General features: G+C 36.8%; 1 protein-coding gene across 12 annotated transcripts in view; it reads left to right on the top strand.

Annotated features, from left to right (window-relative positions):
• Positions 1-15,902, top strand: part of PUM2 (pumilio RNA binding family member 2) — an 89,907-nt gene extending 74,005 nt beyond the window's left edge. For 8 of the 12 annotated variants that reach the window (XM_074331730.1, XM_019755800.2, XM_019755551.2 and 5 more), the window contains 8 exons: positions 2,518-2,785; positions 4,547-4,676; positions 6,229-6,363; positions 8,820-8,957; positions 9,572-9,697; positions 9,960-10,081; positions 10,634-10,826; positions 12,932-15,902. In XM_074331730.1, coding sequence (XP_074187831.1) covers positions 2,518-2,785; positions 4,547-4,676; positions 6,229-6,363; positions 8,820-8,957; positions 9,572-9,697; positions 9,960-10,081; positions 10,634-10,826; positions 12,932-13,063 — 1,244 coding nt within the window. In that variant the 3' untranslated portion in view covers positions 13,064-15,902. The remainder of the gene's footprint in view (positions 1-2,517; positions 2,786-4,546; positions 4,677-6,228; positions 6,364-8,819; positions 8,958-9,571; positions 9,698-9,959; positions 10,082-10,633; positions 10,827-12,931) is intronic. The other 4 variants (XM_019755875.2, XM_019755629.2, XM_074331729.1 and 1 more) reach the window with 1 other exon arrangement.
• Positions 15,903-21,326: the final 5,424 nt, after the last annotated feature.

Raw genomic sequence — 21,326 nt, 5'->3', positions numbered from 1 at the left:
TTTATATAATCACAATTATTAAAGTCAGGACATTAACAATAATATAATACTATCAAATGACCTCAATGTTTTTGAAGATTATAGGCCAGTTGTTTTGTAGAATGTCCCGGAGTCCCCAAGTAGGTTTTGGATGCCATGTTTTCAGTGTTTAGGCAACCAAATTAAATTGGGTTTTAAATGCTTCTTAATTTGTAAAGAAAGTAAAGGAAATATCCTGCCCTAAATGAAGTTTTTTTGTAATTGAAAATACTAATTAGCCTTCTAGAACTGAAATTTCGAGATTTCTTTTTTTAAACACAAGGCAGTTTAACATATTAAGTTGTCAGAGTGCATCAGGAGTTGGTGTTAATATTAGGTTGGTGCAAAAGTAATTGCGGCTTAAAAAGTTAAAAATAATTGCAAAAACTGCAATTACTTTTGCATCAACCTAACAATAGACGCTAATAGGATGTAATTAAAGACTGTCAAGACATGGGAGAAACTTCTCTTGGATATTGATAGAACTACTTGGACGGTACCAAATAAAATTGGCATAGTCATTTCCTGGGTAAGTATGTATTTTGAATTTGGTGTTGAAAATCTTCAGTGCCTTAAGGATAAATAAGTAGAATTAGGTCTTATGTTTGAGGTAATGGCAAGCAACGGTACAGAGCTAGTAATAAAAGAGGGAGAAGTGAATGATTAGGGTACAGCTAGGACATTTGTGTGAGAAATAGGTTTGGAATAATGACATGAAAATTAGGCTGAAGAATTTAGAGGATGCACTAGCAGGATGCTGTAGGTTTTTGGTGTAAAGGTTACCATCAAAGTGGCTTTTGAACTGGAAAAGATAATTGTTTGTAAAACTGAATTGCAGTGATAAGCGAAGCACCCCTATCCTACAAAAAGATTAAAGAATTGTTAGCGACTCGAAAGGCTAGTGATCAGTTTTTGTTGTGAACAATTAATGGAACTGTATACATAAATAGGGACTAGTAGGGTTAATAGTGAGGAAATCGAGAAAGTATTAAGACACTGAATTCTTTCACTTTTAGATCATACATGAGCACTGAGTTAGTTATGTAGAACTTGAATGAACATGAGAATTTGATGTTAGTGATTTTGGTGTATAAAATGGCTCGTTAAATTACACACTTTTAAGGAAACATATTGCAGAACTGGCCCTCAGGCTGTTGATGTTACATAAAATATTCTGAATATCATTGTGTACTTACTGTCTGTCAGACATGGTATTAGGCACCAGGTTTCTGCCATGTAGGTGAATGTAATTTTATGGTGCTTACGTTGGAAAAGGGGCTGAGGATTCGTATAAATAATATGTGTAATCTACTGGATGATGGGAAATTCAATGAAGAAAATAAAGCTAGGGCAGTGGGGACTGAAAGTCAAAGAGGAATGTCCTAACCAGTTCACTCCAGGATGATAACACTTCCTGCTCCTTGTACCTATAACTTTTTGGCCTTTAACACCTCTGTATAACTTTGCACTGACAGTGTGTCCTGTGTACCTGGACTGTACATGCAGCACTACTTTACATAGAGACAGCATGCAGTAGCTTAAAGCTGATGGTGGATTTTGTTTATCTGAACTACTAAATCTGCATTTTGCAGTTTTCTATACATTTTCTTTTTTAAAAGGACACTGTCAAGTACTTCTAAATGATTATTTGTAGTAAGAACAATTTCTTGCTTGTATTTATTTTTGTTTCTATTGACTACCCTTTAGTATTGTTTGGAATGGGATATAAGTTAAAGAGGATTTTTATTGATTTGTCTTAAATGATCAGTATTACAGCGCTAGGAATAATAAATGCTATTTATTACTACCATTTATCTGTAAAATAATATTTTATGGAGAGTATATTTTAAATAAAACATTCTAAAATAGTATGTAACTTGTATTATCTAATATTGTAGGGTTTTTTAACTTCAAAAAATAATCAGTATGTTAACTAAGAAATGATTTTTTTTTACATAGATGTATGTATGACTTAAGGCATTTTTTGTATATTCCAAAAAAGTACAGATTTAGCCCTCAGTGTTCATTAACACTATGAGTAAATAGTCAAACTGTTTCATTGGCTTAAAATCTGAGTTTGCTAGCTATTTGTAACTTGCTTGTTAATGTAACTGAAAGTTTTATTTGGTTTCAGTATTCTGGTATTGATATTAGTATTTAATGACACTAGTTATAATTATCTTTTAAAGTATGCTAAGAATAAATACAGGTTTTATGTATGATATTACATGTTATAATTATGTTGTAAACTAAATTGCCAAGAACAAATACAGGTTTACTCTTCTCATGTTTTCTAGTCTCTTTTTTGCCCCGTATCCTATAGCCACACATACGTTAAGTAAATGTGTGAGATTTCCCCTCCAATTTTAATTTCCTGTTATAACATATAGGAATTAGTGAGTGAATATTTCTTTACTGATTGAAGTTTTAGTTTATTAACTTTTATTTGAGGAATGATTTTGTCAAAAATATTTGCTGACCACGCCTGCTTTGTTGTAGGAGGACTGACAAATGGTAGTGGTCGGTATATTTCTGCAGCGCCTGGAGCAGAAGCAAAATACCGAAGTGCTTCAAGCACTTCCAGTCTCTTTAGCTCCAGCAGCCAGCTCTTTCCTCCTTCTCGGCTTCGGTATAATAGGTCTGATATTATGCCTTCTGGCCGAAGTAGATTATTGGAAGATTTCAGAAACAACCGTTTCCCAAACCTTCAACTTAGAGACTTGATTGGACACATAGTTGAGTTTTCTCAAGACCAGCATGGTTCTAGGTAAGTGATGATTTTTGCTACTTGCCACTGCATTTTGTTTTGAAAATTGCTACTGGTAAGACCCTAAATTTCTCCTGACTAGAATCATTTGATCTGCATAGAAGTTGGAAGCTTTTAAAAAATAAATACACAATATGGATTATATTTTTCCTTTCATATTAGGATAAGTGATAAAAATACAGATTTAAATTTATTTTTTCTGATTTTCCGGTTTTCTCTGATGAGAATTTTTTATAATGAAAATATAGCAGTCCCTTTTTATTGGATTATTTCTATTACATTGACTCTGAAAACATTTAACTTCTTTAAATTTTCTGAAAATACTGTGAATTTCATTTCTGGACTTTAAGCATCCCTCGTTGTTTAAAAAAAATTTAAAAACTTTAAATGCTTTTGTTTTTCTTTATAGATTCGTATTCAATGTGACTTAGCTTATATTGAAACATTCACTTGTGTTATAGAAAAATTTGATGGCTTTGTTCATGAAATACAATACATGTACTGTAATGCTTGAGGTATATGGGAATTAGTGTCAGAATACAGCACGGAAAGGAAAGTAGTAATAGAATTCTAACACATTTATCAAATTGAGATATTTTCTCTTTTTATAGTTTAAAGATAAACCTGAAATTTTAAAAAAATAGTCTTTGATTAGATAGTTGCATATAAATTTAATCTCCCTATAGATAAAAATTTCTTAAGAGTAGCAAGTGATCCTTGTATCACTCACGAGGGCTAGGATGTTAGGACTTTATTTGCGTTTGATGAATTTTATTTCTAAGAATTTCTTTTATTCTAAAAAAATATTTAGTAATATTGTTTGTATATTATGAAAAAGACATGAATTATATTGCCACCCCCACTTTTTTTCATTTCCATTCACATGAAATATCTTTTTCCATCCCTTTACTGTAAGTCTGTGTGTGTCTTTCTATCTGAAATGGGTCTCTTATAGACATAAGTGTGGGTCTTGTTTTCTCATCCATTCAGCTACTCTGTGTCTTTTGATTTGAGCATTTAATCCATTTACATTTAAAGTGATTATTGATAGATACATAGTTATTGCTTTTTTATATGTTATGTTCCTGCCACCCACCTCCCAACCCCCTCCCCACTTCCCTCTTCTTAAAGAAATCCCTTCAACATTTCTTGTAATACTGGTTTGGTTGTGATGAACTCCTTTAGCTTTTTTTTTGGGGGGGTGGGGGTCTGGGAACCTCTTTGTCTCCTTCAATTCTAAATGATGGCCTTGCTGGGTAGCCTTATCTTGGTTGTAGGTCCTTGCTTTTCATCACTTTGAATTTTTCGTGCCAGTCAGTCCCTTCTGGCCTGCAAAGTTTCTGTTGAGAAATCAGCTGACTGTGTTATGAGAGCTCCCTTGTAGTTAACTAACTGCTTTTCTCTTGCTGCTTTTAAGATTCTCTCTTGAATAACCAGTAAACTGTAATTTTCTTTTTCATTAATTATAATGCAACCAGAACTAACTTAAGAATTAAACATCTATGTCCAGATTTTTTTGCCAGTCTAATTAGTAGTTATTTTAAGTTAAGATGTTAGAAAAGAAATGCTTCGTAACTTTTGTTCTTTTTGTTTTACATTGGCTGTCCACAGTATAAAATGTGTTAGTACTATTTCTGGAAATAATTTTATTCGTGGGCATACATGTAGGGTTGGAGGTATGCAACACTCAAGTCCGATACAGATTTTGCAGAAGCTTATTTCCAATGGACTGTCGTGGCATATAAATTTTTTCCCACATAGGTTCATACAACAAAAGCTAGAGAGAGCTACTCCAGCTGAACGACAGATGGTATTTAATGAAATTCTGCAAGCAGCATATCAATTAATGACAGATGTTTTTGGCAACTATGTTATACAGAAGTTTTTCGAGGTAAGCATCCATACATGTTTGCATATCCAACTATATGGTTAATGCTTAGAAAAACTCTGAAAGTTGGGTAAGAATCATTTTCACATAAAAATATATGAGCTTGGGAGAAAATACTTGTAAATCATATATCTGATAAAGGTTTTATATCTACAATATTTAAAGAGCAGCTAAAACTTAACAAAAGACAACAGCAAAAGTACTTGAATAGACATTTTTCCATAGAAGATATACAAATGGCCAATAAGCACATGAAAAGAAGCTCAACATCCTTACTTATTAGGGAAACACAAATCAAAACCCCAGTGAGGTTCTGCTTTACATCTACTGGGATGACGATAATAAAAAAAAAAGGAAAATAACAAACGTTGGTAGAGAGGTGAAGAAGGTGGAACCCGTATACATTGTTGGTGGGAATGTATAATGGTATAGCTGCTGTGAATAACAGTTTGGCAGTTCCTCAAAAAACTAAATACGAAATTACCATACAATCCAGCAATTCTGCTCCTAGGTATATTCCCAGAAGAACTGAAAATGGATTCAAGCACCATGTGTTCATTTCAGCATTATGCAGAATAGCCAGAAAGTAGAAAACAACCCAAATGTCCAGCAGATGAGCAAATAACATGTTGTATATGCATAGAATAGACTTGTTATTCAGCCGCAAGAAGGAATGAAGTTCTGATACATGCTACAACATGGATGAATCTTAAGTAAAATAAACCAGATACAAAAGAACAAATACCAGGCTCCACTTACAGGAAATACCTAGAATAGGCAAATTCAGGGCGACAGAAAGTAGATTAGAGTTTACTGGGGTATGGGGGAAAGGGAATAGGGAGTTACGGTTTTTAATGCATTTGGGCCAATGGAAGAGATTTAGAAACATTGTGTTTGATGGCACAACAGTGTGAATATAATTAATGCCACTGAATTATACACTTAAAAATGGTTAAAATGACATATTTTATGGTATATATTTATCACAAAAAGTTTTTAAAGTATAGTTGACATACAGTATTATATTAGTTTCAGGTATACAACAGTGATCCAACATTTATATACCTTATGAATCACAAAAACATTTGTAAAAAATATTTTAAAAATATATGAGCCTACTTTCAATGGGAAGGTTAATATTATTCACGATTAATATCTGAAAATATAAAGCACTGGGAGTCTTAAGTGAAGCAATGAATAATAGTATCGTCTTTATTTGGATGTTAGGTGTCATTATTTTGTAATTTACCTGATTTTTAGTTTATAATTAAACATCTGTTTTGCAGCTTGTTATGTCAGAATGTAGTTGAGAATTCCATAGTTTGTATGGCTCAGAAGTTCATTATATTAGTACCATGACTTAGCCCGCCAGAGTAATACGGCTATCATTTCAAGCATCTCTGTCTGTAGCTTAATTAGCTTTTAACTAAATGTTTCCTCCCTGTGTAATTACCAAAGGTGATATTTTTCAGTAGGCTGCAAACAGTGGGTTATTCAAATTTAACAAAGTGAAATTATGGTCACTTTTTATTAATATCATTTTCTTCTCTGTTAGTTTGGGAGTTTGGATCAAAAATTAGCACTGGCTACCCGTATTCGTGGTCATGTTCTACCCTTAGCCTTGCAGATGTATGGCTGCCGTGTTATTCAGAAAGCATTAGAGTCTATTTCATCTGACCAGCAGGTAATTGTAAGTTAAGACAAAATTTTTGTATTTTATTGAATTTTTAAATTACTTTATTCTTTTTTGTCTTACAATAATCTTAAGAGTAAAATATTAGTTTGTTTTTGCTATCACTTGCTTATTTGGTCTTCTGTCATATCAGGAATACATTTTACTGTTGCCAATATTTATTTGGATGGTACTAACATTTCTATCATAAGAATGAAATTTAAAAAATCGATTACATTTCTGTGCCAGTTAAAAACATAAACTTTTTAAAAATCTTGCTCAACAGGAAAAGTAACCTAAGAATGCTCTTAATGAGATTTGTAGTTCTTTAAGAGAGAGAAAAAATAATACATATAAATTAAATGGGAAATATACCATGTTCTTAGATGGAAAAGTCTAATTATTTTAAGTTAAAAAAGAATTAATGCAATTCAAATCACATACTCAATGGGAATTTTTCTTATAACAGATCAAAATAATTTTTTAAATTCCTTGAAGTGAACAAAATATTAAGGAGAGTAGGGGATGAGGATAAATGCTGATACACATTTTTAAAATAAACTGAAGCATCATTCATATGAGATTAAATTAGCTCTTAAAATGAAATTCGTAACCCCAAACAGATATCATTTTGTATATAATTGGTTTAAGTATTACAACGAAACATAAGCGTAAGGAAGTAATTACTTCTTAAAAGATATTCTTGATTAGTAATTTTGGAAAGCGATCAGCTTTTACTTTCAACCCACATACATACAATAAAGTAAATTCCAGAGTTAAAAACAATAATATGGATAGATGGATGTGTGCATGTATGCATTAATCAGACCATTCAAAATCTATGAGAAAATAACATTTCCCTAGAGGTAATCCTGAGTTTTAGAATAATTAAAGATGTATTATTGTACAACGGAGAAAAATCAATAAATTAGGTTATATAGAAGCTTAGAACTTCCCTGCCATAAGTCTCAAACTGATACAGATACTTTAAAGATATTTTAAATGTATTTAATATTTGAAAATATAAGGCACTGGGAGTAAGTCTTAGATGAACCAGTTAATGAATAGTGGTATTATATTCTCTGTTTGGATTCTTAAGTACATTTTATTTTGTAATTTAGTTCATATTTAGTTTATAACGAAACATCTGTTGTATCTTGACTTAGCAGGATTCCTCTACAATTGTTAGAATATAGTTGAGAGTTCTTTAGGTGAGAGAGATTTTAAATGTGAATACCTTTGCACTACTGTGTATTCCTTTCTTCACAGTACTATTTCCTATAGCACTATTAGGTACACAGATTATTGAGTGGCTACCTATATTTACCCCAAAGGATTAAGGTGTTTGTTTAACAAATTCTTATAAATTTCCCCCCCTTTCTTCCGCCTCCTCCCCCATTCTGGTTCAAGCGTTGTTTCTCAGTCTAGTTATGAAGGACACAGCTCCTTGGCCCATGCTGCTATTATCAGCCTTGCGCCCACCCCCCACACACACACACACCCCTACCCCCGCTGAGGCAGTTGGTCGCGTCACCAGTCATTGGTTGGCAGCTCTTGGCTGCCGGCCGCTCAAGGCAGCACACAGTAGCCCACGGCAGCTCACCCAACCTCCGGCTGCTCATGGCAGCCCAGCTCTAGGGAGAGCTGTTGTTCACAATCTTAGCTGTAGAGGGCGCATCACGCTGGCCCATGTGGGAATGGAACCAGCGACCTTGGCATTAGGAACATGGCGCTCCAACCATCTGAGCCACCGGGTGGCCCAAATTCTTATAAATTTATAAGAAAAAATATTAAGAGCATTAGCTAAAAAAAATAGCAGTAAGTGAACTTTACTATAAATAAGTTTAACCTTAGTAATCAAATATAAATTGAAAGGGATCATTTTTGCCCATTAAATGAGCAAAAACCTAAAATCTCCCGAGAATCTATTCCTGAAGAAGGTATCAAATGATAAATAAAAGCTATATTGAAGCAAATTCTTTATTTTAAGATCATTAAAAAGAAATAAAAGTGTCCAAAAATAATTTCTTCCCATAATTGAGATAATATGTGAAAATCACATATCCGATAAGTGCTCATTAACTCCTTACTTGATAGACTCATGCAGTCATGTAAAATAATTATTTGTGGGGAGGGGAGGTACTAAGTAGAGAAAAAGTGCTGAATGAGTTATATTAGTTGTCAGCTGAGAAAGTTGAGTGGAAGATACACACAGTGAAGATATAGTAGTTTAGATATGGCAGATTCATCACTAGGTTATATTTCAGCCAGTATAGTTTACATTATAATCTTGCTTTAGTAATTCTCACCTTCACTGGCTTCTACTAATTACACTTTGGGGGGACTTTAAACTTCGATATATAAAAAATTGCAAACAAAACTTTTAGTATACTTTTGTTCACGTCTCAGGATTTTTAGTACTGTTAACATCTTTTGATGAAGCAATTGTTTAAATATCATCTTCTCTTTTGCAGAGTGAGATGGTGAAGGAGCTAGATGGTCATGTACTCAAATGTGTGAAAGATCAGAATGGGAACCATGTTGTACAAAAGTGTATTGAGTGTGTTCAGCCACAATCACTACAATTTATCATCGATGCTTTCAAAGGACAAGTAAGCTTGATTTTTGGCTTCTAACTAGTTATAAGAGCATTATTTTAGAGTTTGCATGTTAAAACATTTTTCATAAGTCACAACATAATACCCATTACTTTCAAACAAAAATAGAGAAAATAGAGAATGTGCATTAATTTCTGCCTCTTTTGTAGTTAGTCTATAGATAGCTTAATTTTTTTTGAAGCTCAAAGTGTAGAAATACAAGTTTAATTGCGTTATTTTACACCCAGTATTTTCCACATTTCCTGGGGGAGAGAGAGGAGGAAGACTTAAGACTGTATAATAAAAGAAAGTAAATAGTAATTAGTAACTAATACATAGTAATTAATCTTAATTACAGTGTGCATTACCCCACCCCACAGTCTGTTTCTTCTCATTAGAACAGGCCCTCCATCTTCTTGTTAGATTCTTTTTAATTAAAATATGTTAGCTCCTAAATGGAGTCCCCCACTGCCTCATCTTTGCCAATGTGGTGGTGGTGGTCATACTAAATGTGAATCCCCACCCTTCTGTTTTAAATTAATTGAGCATATCATCAAAAACCTGTCTCTCTCATAGAGCTTTCCAAAAATGTCTGAGAATGGAAATTAAATTCTTGCAATTGTTTTAAGGTTTTTGTACTCTCAACTCATCCTTACGGCTGCAGAGTGATCCAGCGCATCCTTGAGCACTGCACTGCGGAGCAGACCGTACCTATCTTAGAAGAACTCCACCAACACACAGAGCAGTTGGTCCAGGTATAAACGCCCTAATGATTTGAAATGTTTACACGTATATTTTTGAAAATGTTCTGTTGTGTGTTTTTTTATTTTAATTTTTAGGAAATAAAATTTCTTTAAATTAACACACTATAGAGACACACAGTGAGACAAAAGACTAGTGTATTCTCCTGACAACACCACTCGATTTTAGAAAAATGATTAACATCTTTTTATAAAGAATAGTCATTGTTGTTAAGGAATGACGTAAGAAAAGTAATTTTTAAATATCTGTACTTAGGATCAGTATGGCAATTATGTTATTCAGCATGTACTGGAACATGGTCGACCTGAAGACAAGAGCAAAATTGTTTCTGAAATCAGAGGAAAAGTCCTAGCCCTGAGTCAACACAAATTTGCCAGGTATTGCGATACTTTCTAATTCCAAGGGTCAGTTCTTTCAATTCTTTGGCTTTTATTAGTAAGCACAGAAATGCATTATAGAATATAACATTGGAATACGATCTTTTCTTTAGTAGAGTCAAAAAGCACATACAGAATGTTGCTTTTATTCTTAAAGAGTCTACATGACAAATTGGTTTGCCCATATATTGTTTTTGAAATCTGTATTTAGAGAATTATTTGTCTCCTAGAGCTGTGAGTAAATGCAAGTTTAATTTATTTAGTTTATGTTTGTGAAAGTCTCAGACCTAATTGATGACCTAGTTTTTCCTTTTTTAAATTGTGAGTTTAATTATAATTTTAAGAGGCCTGTAATTAAGCTTGTGGATGTCCAATATGGGTTCTGTGATACTAATTTGTTTTTAAATTAATTGTAAGAGAATTACAAGAGAACCTCATCTTGATTCTGCTGTCTTCCGATGTGTTGAGCAAGTTCTTTGAAAAGCCAAGAAGATTTTGCTGTGAAGAAAAAAATAGGAATATAATTTCTTGTGTATGTACTTTAATTTTTAGCAATGTAGTAGAAAAGTGTGTTACTCATGCCTCCCGTGCTGAGAGAGCTTTACTGATCGATGAAGTTTGCTGCCAGAATGATGGTCCTCACAGTGCCTTATACACCATGATGAAGGACCAGTACGCCAACTATGTGGTTCAGAAGATGATTGACATGGCTGAACCTGCTCAGAGAAAGATTATCATGCACAAGGTAATGCATTTTGTAGCACTTAAAACAGATGATTCAATTTGTGTGACTTGAGGCTGCCTGCATATTTAATTTCCCTAGGCTTTAATTTCCTCGTGTGTGTTACAACTTGGGGGGAGGGAATCTAAAATCAGTGGTAACGTTTGGCAGTTGTAGATATGGTGTACCCTTTTATTAAATTCTTAAGGTAATCTCAATGAAATCACATTCATTTCTCATCTATCTACCTTTTTATTTTTTTGAATGAACCCCACTTCATCGTTAGGTATGGTCCTTTTAATGTATTGTTGCGTTTGACATTTATCTACCTTTAAATTGTTCTTCCCTCCCGATCTTAGTTAGGTATACTGGATTTGCATATTACATGGGTTGAACATTGATTTTAAAATCAATTAGATTTTCTCACTAACCTAATACATTTTCCAAAGAGAGAACGTATGTTGATTTAATTGGTTTTTTAAATCAGTTAAACTGTTTTTCACGCTATCCTCCTCCTAGAATCTAATGATTCTTTAAGAAATCATTAATTTCCACAGGAAAACTTAATGTTAAAAAAAACACTTGAGGAAATAGTATTTAAATACTCAATCTTTTTCTAAATTATTCATTTACAAAATGGGGCAAAGTATATAACCTCTTTGGACCTCTCCTTATATAAAGAGAAAGTGACCTTTTAAGATCATAGAAGTATTTTTGGCCTTCTGATTTTTAAAATTCTTCAACTAGATTTATTAATTTTCTACCATTTTCAGAATTCAGTATTTCTGCCTAAAAATATACATTTACAGAGAATTTTTAATCTTATTTTTAACTATATTATTTATTCAACCAATGTCGTATTTATGACATTTGCGTTATTTCTAATTGTTTTATATTATCAGTAATGCTTTATATGAATGTCTTTGAATAATTGTGTTGTTTTTAAATTTTTGGGGGGGGAATATTGGGGAACAGTGTGCTTTGCCAGGACCCATCAGCTCCATGCCAAGTCGTTGTCCCCAATCTAGCTGTGGAGGGCACAGCTCACTGGCCCATGTGGGAATCGAACCGGCGACCTTAGTGTTATGAGCACTGTGCTCTAACCACTGAGCAAACCAGCTGCCCACTGGCAGCTCAGCTCCAAGCTCAAGCTGTTGTTTTTCAGTCTAGTGGAGGGTGCAGCTCACTGGCCCATGTGGAAATCGAACCAGCAGCGAAGTCGAACCACTGGGGAAATCGACCCCAGTATTCTGAGCACTGCACTCCAACCACTGAGCCAACCGGCCACTGCTGCATAATTGTTTTTGTAGGTTCAATTTTTAAATGGTGGAATTGCTGGTGCTGCAAAGTAGATAAAACATTTCATATTTTAATATATACTGCCAAATTACTCTCATAAAACCTTATACAGGTTTGCACATCTATTTATTCAGTATATAAAAAGAGTGCCTGTTTTATTTTACTGTTATCTCGTAACTACCAGTTACCATTTGGCATGATTCTTTTGATTTACATTTTAAAAACTATTAGGGAGATCTTAAATGTATTATCCATCACACATCTGATTACTTGTTCATGTTTTTTGCTTCAGTTTGTATTGAATTTTTGTTCAAATATCTTAAGTTATAAAATCTCCTGGCAGCACATGGTAGCCCACGGCAGCTCACGCCAACCTCCAGCTGCTCACAGCAGCCCAGCTCCAGGGAGAGCCGCTGTTCACAATCTTAACTGTAGAGGGCACAGCTCACTGACCCATGTGGGAATCGAACCATGTGGGAATCAAACCAGTGACCTCGGTGTTAGGAGCATGGCGCTCTAACCACCTGAGCCACCAGGCCAGCCCAACTTTACAAAAATTTAATAGTTCACTAGTGATAACTTTGCTGCTATGTTTGGAGCCTCTCTCCTGTTTGTATGTATAGTAGTTTACGAGTAATGGTTTGTTCATTCATTGAACAATTTTGAGAGAAGTCTGGAGAGATTGCTTGGAACAGAACTGCTTTTGCAAACAACTTTCTTTGGATTTGAATTTGATTATTTGCGTAAATCACTGAGATTTGAAGGTGCTTTTTAAGAAAGCAGAAACAAAAATAACTTAAGATTTCCTAAGCAGATTGTTTATTTTTCAGATTCGACCTCACATTACTACTTTGCGCAAATACACATATGGGAAGCATATACTGGCGAAGTTGGAAAAATATTATTTGAAAAATAGCCCAGATCTAGGACCTATTGGAGGACCACCAAATGGAATGCTGTAAAGGAAAAAGAAGAAAGACGATACAATCATGTGAAAAGCACGTTTCTTTTGTGAATTATCAAAACACAACTCAGCTATGAATATTCAAAATTTTTTTTAAAGCAAAACTATTTATTGACTTTATTCATCCATTTGTAAATTTTTTAAGGTTCTTGTGTATATTTGGGGGGTGGGGTGGTGAATTATAAATTATATTCCACCCTTAGTGGAGACCTATCAGATTGGATTGCTGGCAAAGCACAGAATGCCTGTATATGATGTAACTGTGTCAAAAAAAGCTGTCACATATTTTGTAAATTTTTACCTTGTAAAGTCACAAAAATAGTTTTTAAAGGAAAAAGTACAGTATTCTTTTAATAAACTGGCTTGCAGTCTGGTAGGTCTTCAGACCCCATAGCACAACAGGTTTATAGAGATGTATATAGAAATACAGTCTTTTTTTTTTTTTTTTTTTTTTCGGTCCTTTGTGTGAAGCCTTTTATAACAGGTTAACAATCAACTACATGAATATTATTAACATTTTAAAAAGAAAGTTAAGTTGTATTTTGGTAATTCACAAACTATCATGCATATAAAACCCAGCAAGTAAGACAAGAATTAAATGATTTGAGATGAAAAGATCTTAGGTTATTTGCAGTGGATGTGGTTTTAATACACACTGTACAGAAGTATTGTATATACTTACATATGTAATTGTTGTAAGAGGTAGAAAAAACAATCATGGTGACACTTCCATCCAGTTAGGTGCACTAAATGGAAAGTTAAGCTCCGTTTTAACTTTTCAGTTTGGTTTGCAATGAGAAAGAGTGGAAATTTGTATATTGTTTTGCTTATAGAATTATAAGGACATGTTGAGGAAGTAAGTGTTGAGCTTTATTTTGCTTTTTCATAGTAGATTCAGAAAGTAGGAACCAGATAGAGGTGAAAAGGGGGCCACTGAAAAGTGAATTTGATAGCTCAACATTTAGGCATGATTACATATTCAGATAGCTTTTTTTGCTTCTTATAAATATATGCATTGTGTGTGTAGTAATAGCTGTAAGTTTACACTTTGAAAGCAAATCTTGTTTCAATGTTTATTATAAAAGCCTTGCTAATTTAGTAGTGATGCTTTCCTTGGTTGTACAGGTGTACATTTGTAAACCATCATGCTGTAAATGGAATTTGTTTTATCTCTTTGGGAAACATTTGCATTTTAGTGTACATTTACGTCCCTGCCCTCTTTGACCTGGCATATAGTGTTGTATAATGTAAATTTATTTCTCCAAATCAAGAGTGATTTTTTAAAAAAATTTTTTATCTTTCTATGGTTTCAGAAGTATGAACCAGCTTTCTTTTTATTATGTGAGAAACATTTTGTTTTATAACACAGTTGACTCTGTCGATATGGACATGCTAGGATTTGGATCACTTGCAAGAAGTCAGGGTATTGTGCACAATAGAAAGTATTGGACTGAGATATTTGGTTACCATGGAGGCCAATGCTTTTTCCATCTTATTAAATGTGATGTGACTTTTTTCTTTGTACAGAAGAGTACTGTATTTTTGGATAGCCTACTCCCAAGTAAGAGCAAATCTGTATGATAACATTTTTTTCTCTGGACATAAGACATAACAGTGACATGATGTACATTTACAAGCGGCCTTATGTACATTTCCCAACAATCTTTTTAAGGCAAAATTGTGACCATATGTGTATAATTAAAATCGTTTTTAATCCTTTGCCTATGAAAATATTTTGGAAAAAAACTTGCTTTGTATATTCAGTTTCTGAAAGATAAAGAAAGTGCTTTGTATTTTGTTGAAGTCAGTATTTTGTATAAAACATTTATGTTGACCCACTTATGTTTAGTGCTGAAAACTAATGAACCATGCTATCTGTTTAGATCGAACATGTAAGGGGTTTTTTATTAGAAGTCTGCAGAAGAAAAGTAATCTTCTGAGCACAATATTGAATATAAAGGTTTTATCACTTAGCTGTTCATATCATGAACCTGAAAATGATGGCATAAAGTTTGGGGTGCCAGGCATACTTTTTCACATTTAATGTTGAGTTACTCTAGTTTTCTAACCCAGCATTCCATCTTGAGGCCATTAAATCCGACCACTTGTCACTGTCCCTTCTCATAGTCACACTGGTGCATCAGCATGTCCCAGTCCAGTCACAGAGGCAGTGCTCCCCACGCCACCCCGTACAGCGCTGCTCTCTCCTACCTTTCCCTACTTTGTTTGGCTAGCCTCAGAGTGTCTTGGCCCCGGGTTGAACTTTTGTTCCCATTATCAGCTCATGGTTTTAAGATCAGAGTTGTCCTTGTTGGAGATTGGCAGTGACTTTCCTGGATTTGCACAATTGAATTCCTGGTTTTCCTTTATCTTTACCCTCTGTTGGCACAGGCAGTTACCTTTGCAAATTTAGAAAGTCCTAGAGACTAGCACATTGGGAAAGTGAGTCCTCTTCTTGGGGTCCTCATGGTCCCATATGTCCTAATGTTGACAACCCAATTTCCCAGTACTTTGGGATCTAGTCTGGAAAAGATATGTTACTGTAGAAATTTTATGGTCTGCGATTTTTGGTGCCCACCTCTGATTCCACCATTTAATAAGTTGGCATGGAGTTTTGATAAAATTAGAAAATGGCATTTCAGAATAAAGAAACTTAACTGGGCAGAACCACTTGGGCTTTACTCTTGAGTCTCCTTTTGACATGGATTGTTTCTGGACCAGTTTGTCTAAGTCCTGGCTCGTATTGGTTCATATGAAATAATGTTATCTTCACTTCTTTGTATATTATGTATAAATTAGAAAATGAAAAATGTGTGAATAACATTGTATGAAATAAACCTGGTCTTGTGTTTTTCTCTAGATAAATACCCCTTTGTACTTCAGTTATAATTCAGGTTGCCCATTGACGTTTACTCCGACTTACGGAAAACAAAAATACTCTTTCTTACCACATGGACACTAGTCTGCGGCCACTGATCAATCTGATGGTATTAATCCTCCTCTTTTTTTTTTTTTTGGTGGAATCTTGGGGAGCAGTGTGTTTTTCCAGGGCCCATCAGCTCCAAGTCCAGTTGCCGTTTTCAATCTTTAGTTGCAGGGGGCACAGCCCACTATCCCATGTGGGAATTGAACCAGCAACCTTGTTAAGAGCTGAGTTTGCGCCCTAACCAACTGAGCCGTCCAGCCGCCCAATCCTGTCTTCTCATTAATTTCAGTATCTCTGTCTAAATACGTAGAGGGATTACACACTTCATAGGATGAAACTTAGCTTGTTTCCTTACCGATAAAATTATTTCTTCAAGGTTTTGAGGATCAAGTTAAATAATTTACCTTTACCCATAGGTGTTTGTTTCCTTTCCACATGCACTGCGGGAGATGGTGTCTAAAGGAAAGTACAGCCTGGGCTCAGGCATGGATTTCAAGCTTTCCTCATAAACCTTGTGAGCCTTGGTGTGAATCACGTCTGAGCTCGTGGTGGAGCTGAAAGCACAGGCTTCAGCTTTACCATAGGATAGTGCAGTGTAAAAGGCCTCACTGGTTTTAAGAATTGAGAATATATGAAGATACGTGGGCGGGGCAGCCGGATGGCTCAGTTGGTTAGAGCGTGAGCTCTGAACAACAGGGTTGCCGGTTCGATTCCCACATGGGCCAGTGAACTGCACCCTCCACAACTAAATGGAAGATAGTGAGCTGCCACAGGGATGGCTGGATGGCTCCGTTGGTTAGAGCGTGAGCGCTCAACAAGGCTAATGGTTCAATTCCCGCATGGGATGGTGGGCTGTGCCTCTTGCAACTAAAGACTGAAAACGGCGACTGGACTTGGAGCTGAGCTGTGCCCTCTGCAACTAGATTGAAGCTGATGGGCCCTGGAGAATCTGTTCCCCAGCATTCCCCAATAAAAATAAGATAACCTAGAACCTAATTCGTAACCAGTGCTAATACTGTTTGTACTTTCCTATGCTTTCTAGAGCTATTTAAAAGCCATACAGATCATGTGATAGGATTCAAAATGGAAATTACATAGAGCTAAATGGGAAAAGGAATTTTTGTCATACACAGTTTATCCCCAATTTTAATTTTATCTTGGTTTGGTTCTAATTCTGAGCTGAAAGCAACCTTTCTGGAATTGACCTACCCTACTTTATCGCGATGAAAATAAAAGGTCCTCAAAAGGAAATAAATACCACATCCTCTCGTTCTCACCAACCTAAAGACAACCGTTTCCTGAAGCCACCTGGATGGTATTTGTTCTATTAATATTTGCTCTCATGACAGTGGTTTCTCAGAAAAATTAAGGTGATGGGTGGTGGGGAGTTAGGGGGAGGGTAGAGGAACCCCTGAGGAGCAGTATTCACTGTCTACCTTACCTAACTTAAAAGGACCGGACTTAACATACCTGAGGGTTTGGATGCTCTAGACGTGCAGTAAATTCATCTGTGAACACAGGTGAGGGTGCGTAGAGTGCTGTGGCACCGTGCCCCTCCCTACGTGCCCCTACCGGGCTGCAGTGTGCTGGGAAAGCATTGCTGGAGGGAAGGAGGGCGGCAGTGGAGCCTAGGTTGGGCCCTGAGGGGTGTGGGCTGTGTGGTGTTGGCGAATTGACCCTGTAGACCTTGAAGTTACCTACCTGTAAAGGAGGAGTAATATGACCCCACAGAACATTGGGTCCGAGGGGTACGTGATGCTAAGAACCTAACTACAGGATAGGTCATACAGGAAGCTTAAATTTAGATCATTTTTTAATGAGCTTCCTTCCCTTCAGATCCTGTAGACAATTTCTCGCTTTTATGTTCCAGTCAGAGTTTTTTTCCTAAATATTTACCAGGAACTTAAATGAAATTGCCCTGTGGGTATTCTATTTGATAGTTTAAGAAAGAAGTTGGCTAGATTAATAATTCAAATTTTCTTGAGCATCAGAGTGTAATGGGTCAGTTTGGACTCTGGAATTAAATTGCCCAGGTTCCAAACCCTTAAAGCTTTTACATCATTAGGCAAACAGTTTTATCTTTGAAGCCTTAGTTTCCTCGTGGTGTAGGTAAGGGAAATGATACCCATCTCCTGAAATGGTGAGGATTAAATGCATATTATGTGACATGCAGCGGCAGTGAGTATTCAGTGACGCCTGCCACAGTTAACTAAAGGTTTTTGTTCTTTAAGTTTGCCCACATAACAGCCTCAGAACATTTAGAGCTCATTTATTTTTCTGCTAATGAGCTCTTGATTAAAGTGCAGATAAATTTCCACTAAGTAGAAAAACTGTTGAAGATACAATTACGTAACTTGAAGCACTTTAATATTTTTTTCTTGGTACTGACACAAGTGATAGCTTTGCCTTGAGGTGTACGGCTCCCAGAATGGAGACGGCACGGAAATCAAAGCTGATGTGGTGGAGATATCACACACACACACATACACACGAAACTCAAGAAGCGGCTGAGATTTTGTGGAAGTCATAGACTCTGGTCCGGGACCATCAGTCGGTCTCTGCCATTCCTCACACCCAGACCTTGCATCATTTTCACTGAGCAGTTTACAAGCCCTCTTTTCTGTGCTTCTGCTTTAGAAAAAGGAGAGGTCTGCCAACAAATTGATGTTTTGCAGAGTGCTTGATTTAAAGAGCCACCCTGGACCATTGATAGGTGTCTGCTTTGAGAGGTGAGCCATAGTGCTACCAGTAGCCAGGTGAAAAAAAGCACTCTGTGTAGGTCCATCCATCTAGTGCATGGTGTGAGGTCCTCCTGGAGGAAGCTACAGCCATCATTCCTCATTTCTGTCAGTTTGGCTTATAGCAAGGAAAGGGCTGAATTGAGAACATTTGGGCCTGTTGACCTAAACATTTCCACTCAGCATCTACCTGCACTACCAAAGCCTCCACAAAGCAGTCGGTATTTAGAGATCAGAAACCCAGAGGTCTCACCTAACGACAGGAAGCCACCATGAGAGTCTGAAGCTACGGAATGCTGTCCAGTAAGTGACTCCCGGACATGGCCATCCGACTGCCAGGCAAGTCAAGGGCTGCTTGGGATCACGTGTGCTTTCCCACCTCAGAAAGCACTTCAGGAGCAGTGTTGGTGCCCATGCAGCTGAGTAGGAGGCTCCCTTCAAGTTCAGGACCACGTCTTCCCCGAGTACCCAGAACCTGGGTCATGACCAGACAGAGCTTACGGAAACAAGGGTAACATAGGTGGAGCAGAGGGGAGTGAGAGAATTTTTTTATTGAGATACAATTGACATAACATTCTATTAGTTTCAGGTGTGCAACATGATTTGCTATGTACAGCAACATGATCACTACAATATGTCTAGTTAATATCCATCATCACACCGAGTTACGAAAAAATTTTTGATGAGAACTTTTAAGAGCTCTTAAATTTCAAATACCCAATACAGTATTGTTAACTATAGTCGCCATGCTGTACATGACATCTCTGTTTTTAGGGCAGTGAAACTATGCTGTATGATACTGTAAAGGTGGACGCATGACATACATTTGTCCAAACCCATAGAACCGTACAATGAGAACCCGAATGGTAACTGTGGACTTTAGTTAATAATAGTGGAGGTTCATGAGTTGTATCAGATGCACCGCCCAGTGTAAGGTTTTAACAGAGGCAGGAGCGGGGAGGGAAGGAGAGCACATGGGAGAGCTGTACTTTCTCCTCGATTTTCCTGTAAACCCAAACTAAGAAAAAGTCTGTCATTAGAAAAGGGTGGGGAGGAAAGAAAACCCCTCTTTACACAGCACCTGGTTCATGGTGGGCTCTTAGTAGACGTGAGTTCTGAACGAGCACCTGTCCCCTTTCTTCCACTGTCCTGGATCACACTGTGTGTGTGTGTGTTCGTTCAGGCATCTGCTTGACACTCTCAGTGACCACCTTGGCGTTGAAGGCCCTTTGCCATCTGCCACAGCTCTCACCTGTGTCCTAAGCACTAAGGGGACATCATTACTCACAAGGGTCCAGATGGCCCTGGCCCTTTCACACCTGGGCCAGCAGAGCCCTCCTCTACCTGGAGCAGCCTTTCCCACTTGCTCCGCCGCCAGTCAAACTGTTACTCAGTAGCTGGGGTTTCTGCCTGGGTGTCACCTCTTCAGAAAGCCTGCCCTGCCCCTTACCCCCAATCCCAGTGCCAGAGTCTCCTGGCTCCTGAACCACCCCATTATAGGACCGTAAAACTGCATGACTGGGCTGCCTCCCCCATCAGCCGCGAGCTGTGCCAGGACCAGGCTGGGAAGGGGCACTCAATGCAATATTAAAAGCCCACGTGGAAATTGGCCTTTGGGAGACCAATTTAGCAGAGTTCTCAGAATCTCCACCAGGGCAGCCAGTCCACTTCCATCCCCAGAAAGATTTGTATGCTGCGTGGAGTCTCCATGAGAATGGTGGGCAGCATTGTGTATGACAGCCAAGTATTTGAACACAACACCCATCAGACGGGGAATGGTTCAATAAATCAAGGAATAGCCAAACCGTGGTATCTCAACAACAGTCAACAAGTCTGAGTCTGGTTATAGATGCTGACATTTCTACTAAGACAGTGTGTGAAGTCAAAAAGGCAAGTTGCAGAAGATTTAAAAGACAGACACACAAGCATATGTTTGTGTAAGTACCATTTATGTGTATACATGCATAAGAAAAAGGTCTGAATAAACCTCACAAAACTAGGGAGAGGAGTGGAGGGGGGAAGAGATAGGAAAGAATGGGGGGGAGGGGGACTTTTATTTTTTCCTCCATTTACCTCTGTCTTGCTTGAATTTTTAATAGCATAAATATATTCTTGTATTACTTGTATTTTTAAGAATGAAATGGATCTCTGTATGTTGATTTGGAAATACGCCCAATATATATGTATTGTTAAATATTAGCACACACGTGAAATTTTGTATGCGTAGGAAAAACATCTGGAAGGCTCCATAACAAACTTTTAGCAGTGGTCACCCCTGAGGAGTGGGCTAGGGAAAAGAACTTTCACGTTTTATGTTATTTGCTTTGGCACTTTCTGAATTTCATATGACAAACAAGCATGAAATTTGTAAAACAACAGCAAAGCCTATTTCCTACGGAAGGGTTTGATGAATGACCAACTAAAGGATTGAATGATCAACGAGGTGTGTAAAGTAAGAGACCCTGTGGCAGGAGGCTTAGGCCCTCCCTCCCAGCCCATCTCCTCAGCAAAGCAGGCTGTCCGACGTGTGGGGGGTCCAGGCCTTCCTGGCCAGGCCAGAAGTTCAGGAAAATTGTCTTCTCCTCAGAGAGGGCTGC

The sequence above is a fragment of the Rhinolophus sinicus genome, linkage group LG05 (assembly GCF_036562045.2).
Source record: "Rhinolophus sinicus isolate RSC01 linkage group LG05, ASM3656204v1, whole genome shotgun sequence".
In the NCBI taxonomy this organism is placed as follows: domain Eukaryota; kingdom Metazoa; phylum Chordata; class Mammalia; order Chiroptera; family Rhinolophidae; genus Rhinolophus; species Rhinolophus sinicus.
The sequence above is the reverse complement of the archived record's forward strand: the minus strand, read 5'-3'. Positions and strand labels throughout refer to the sequence as shown.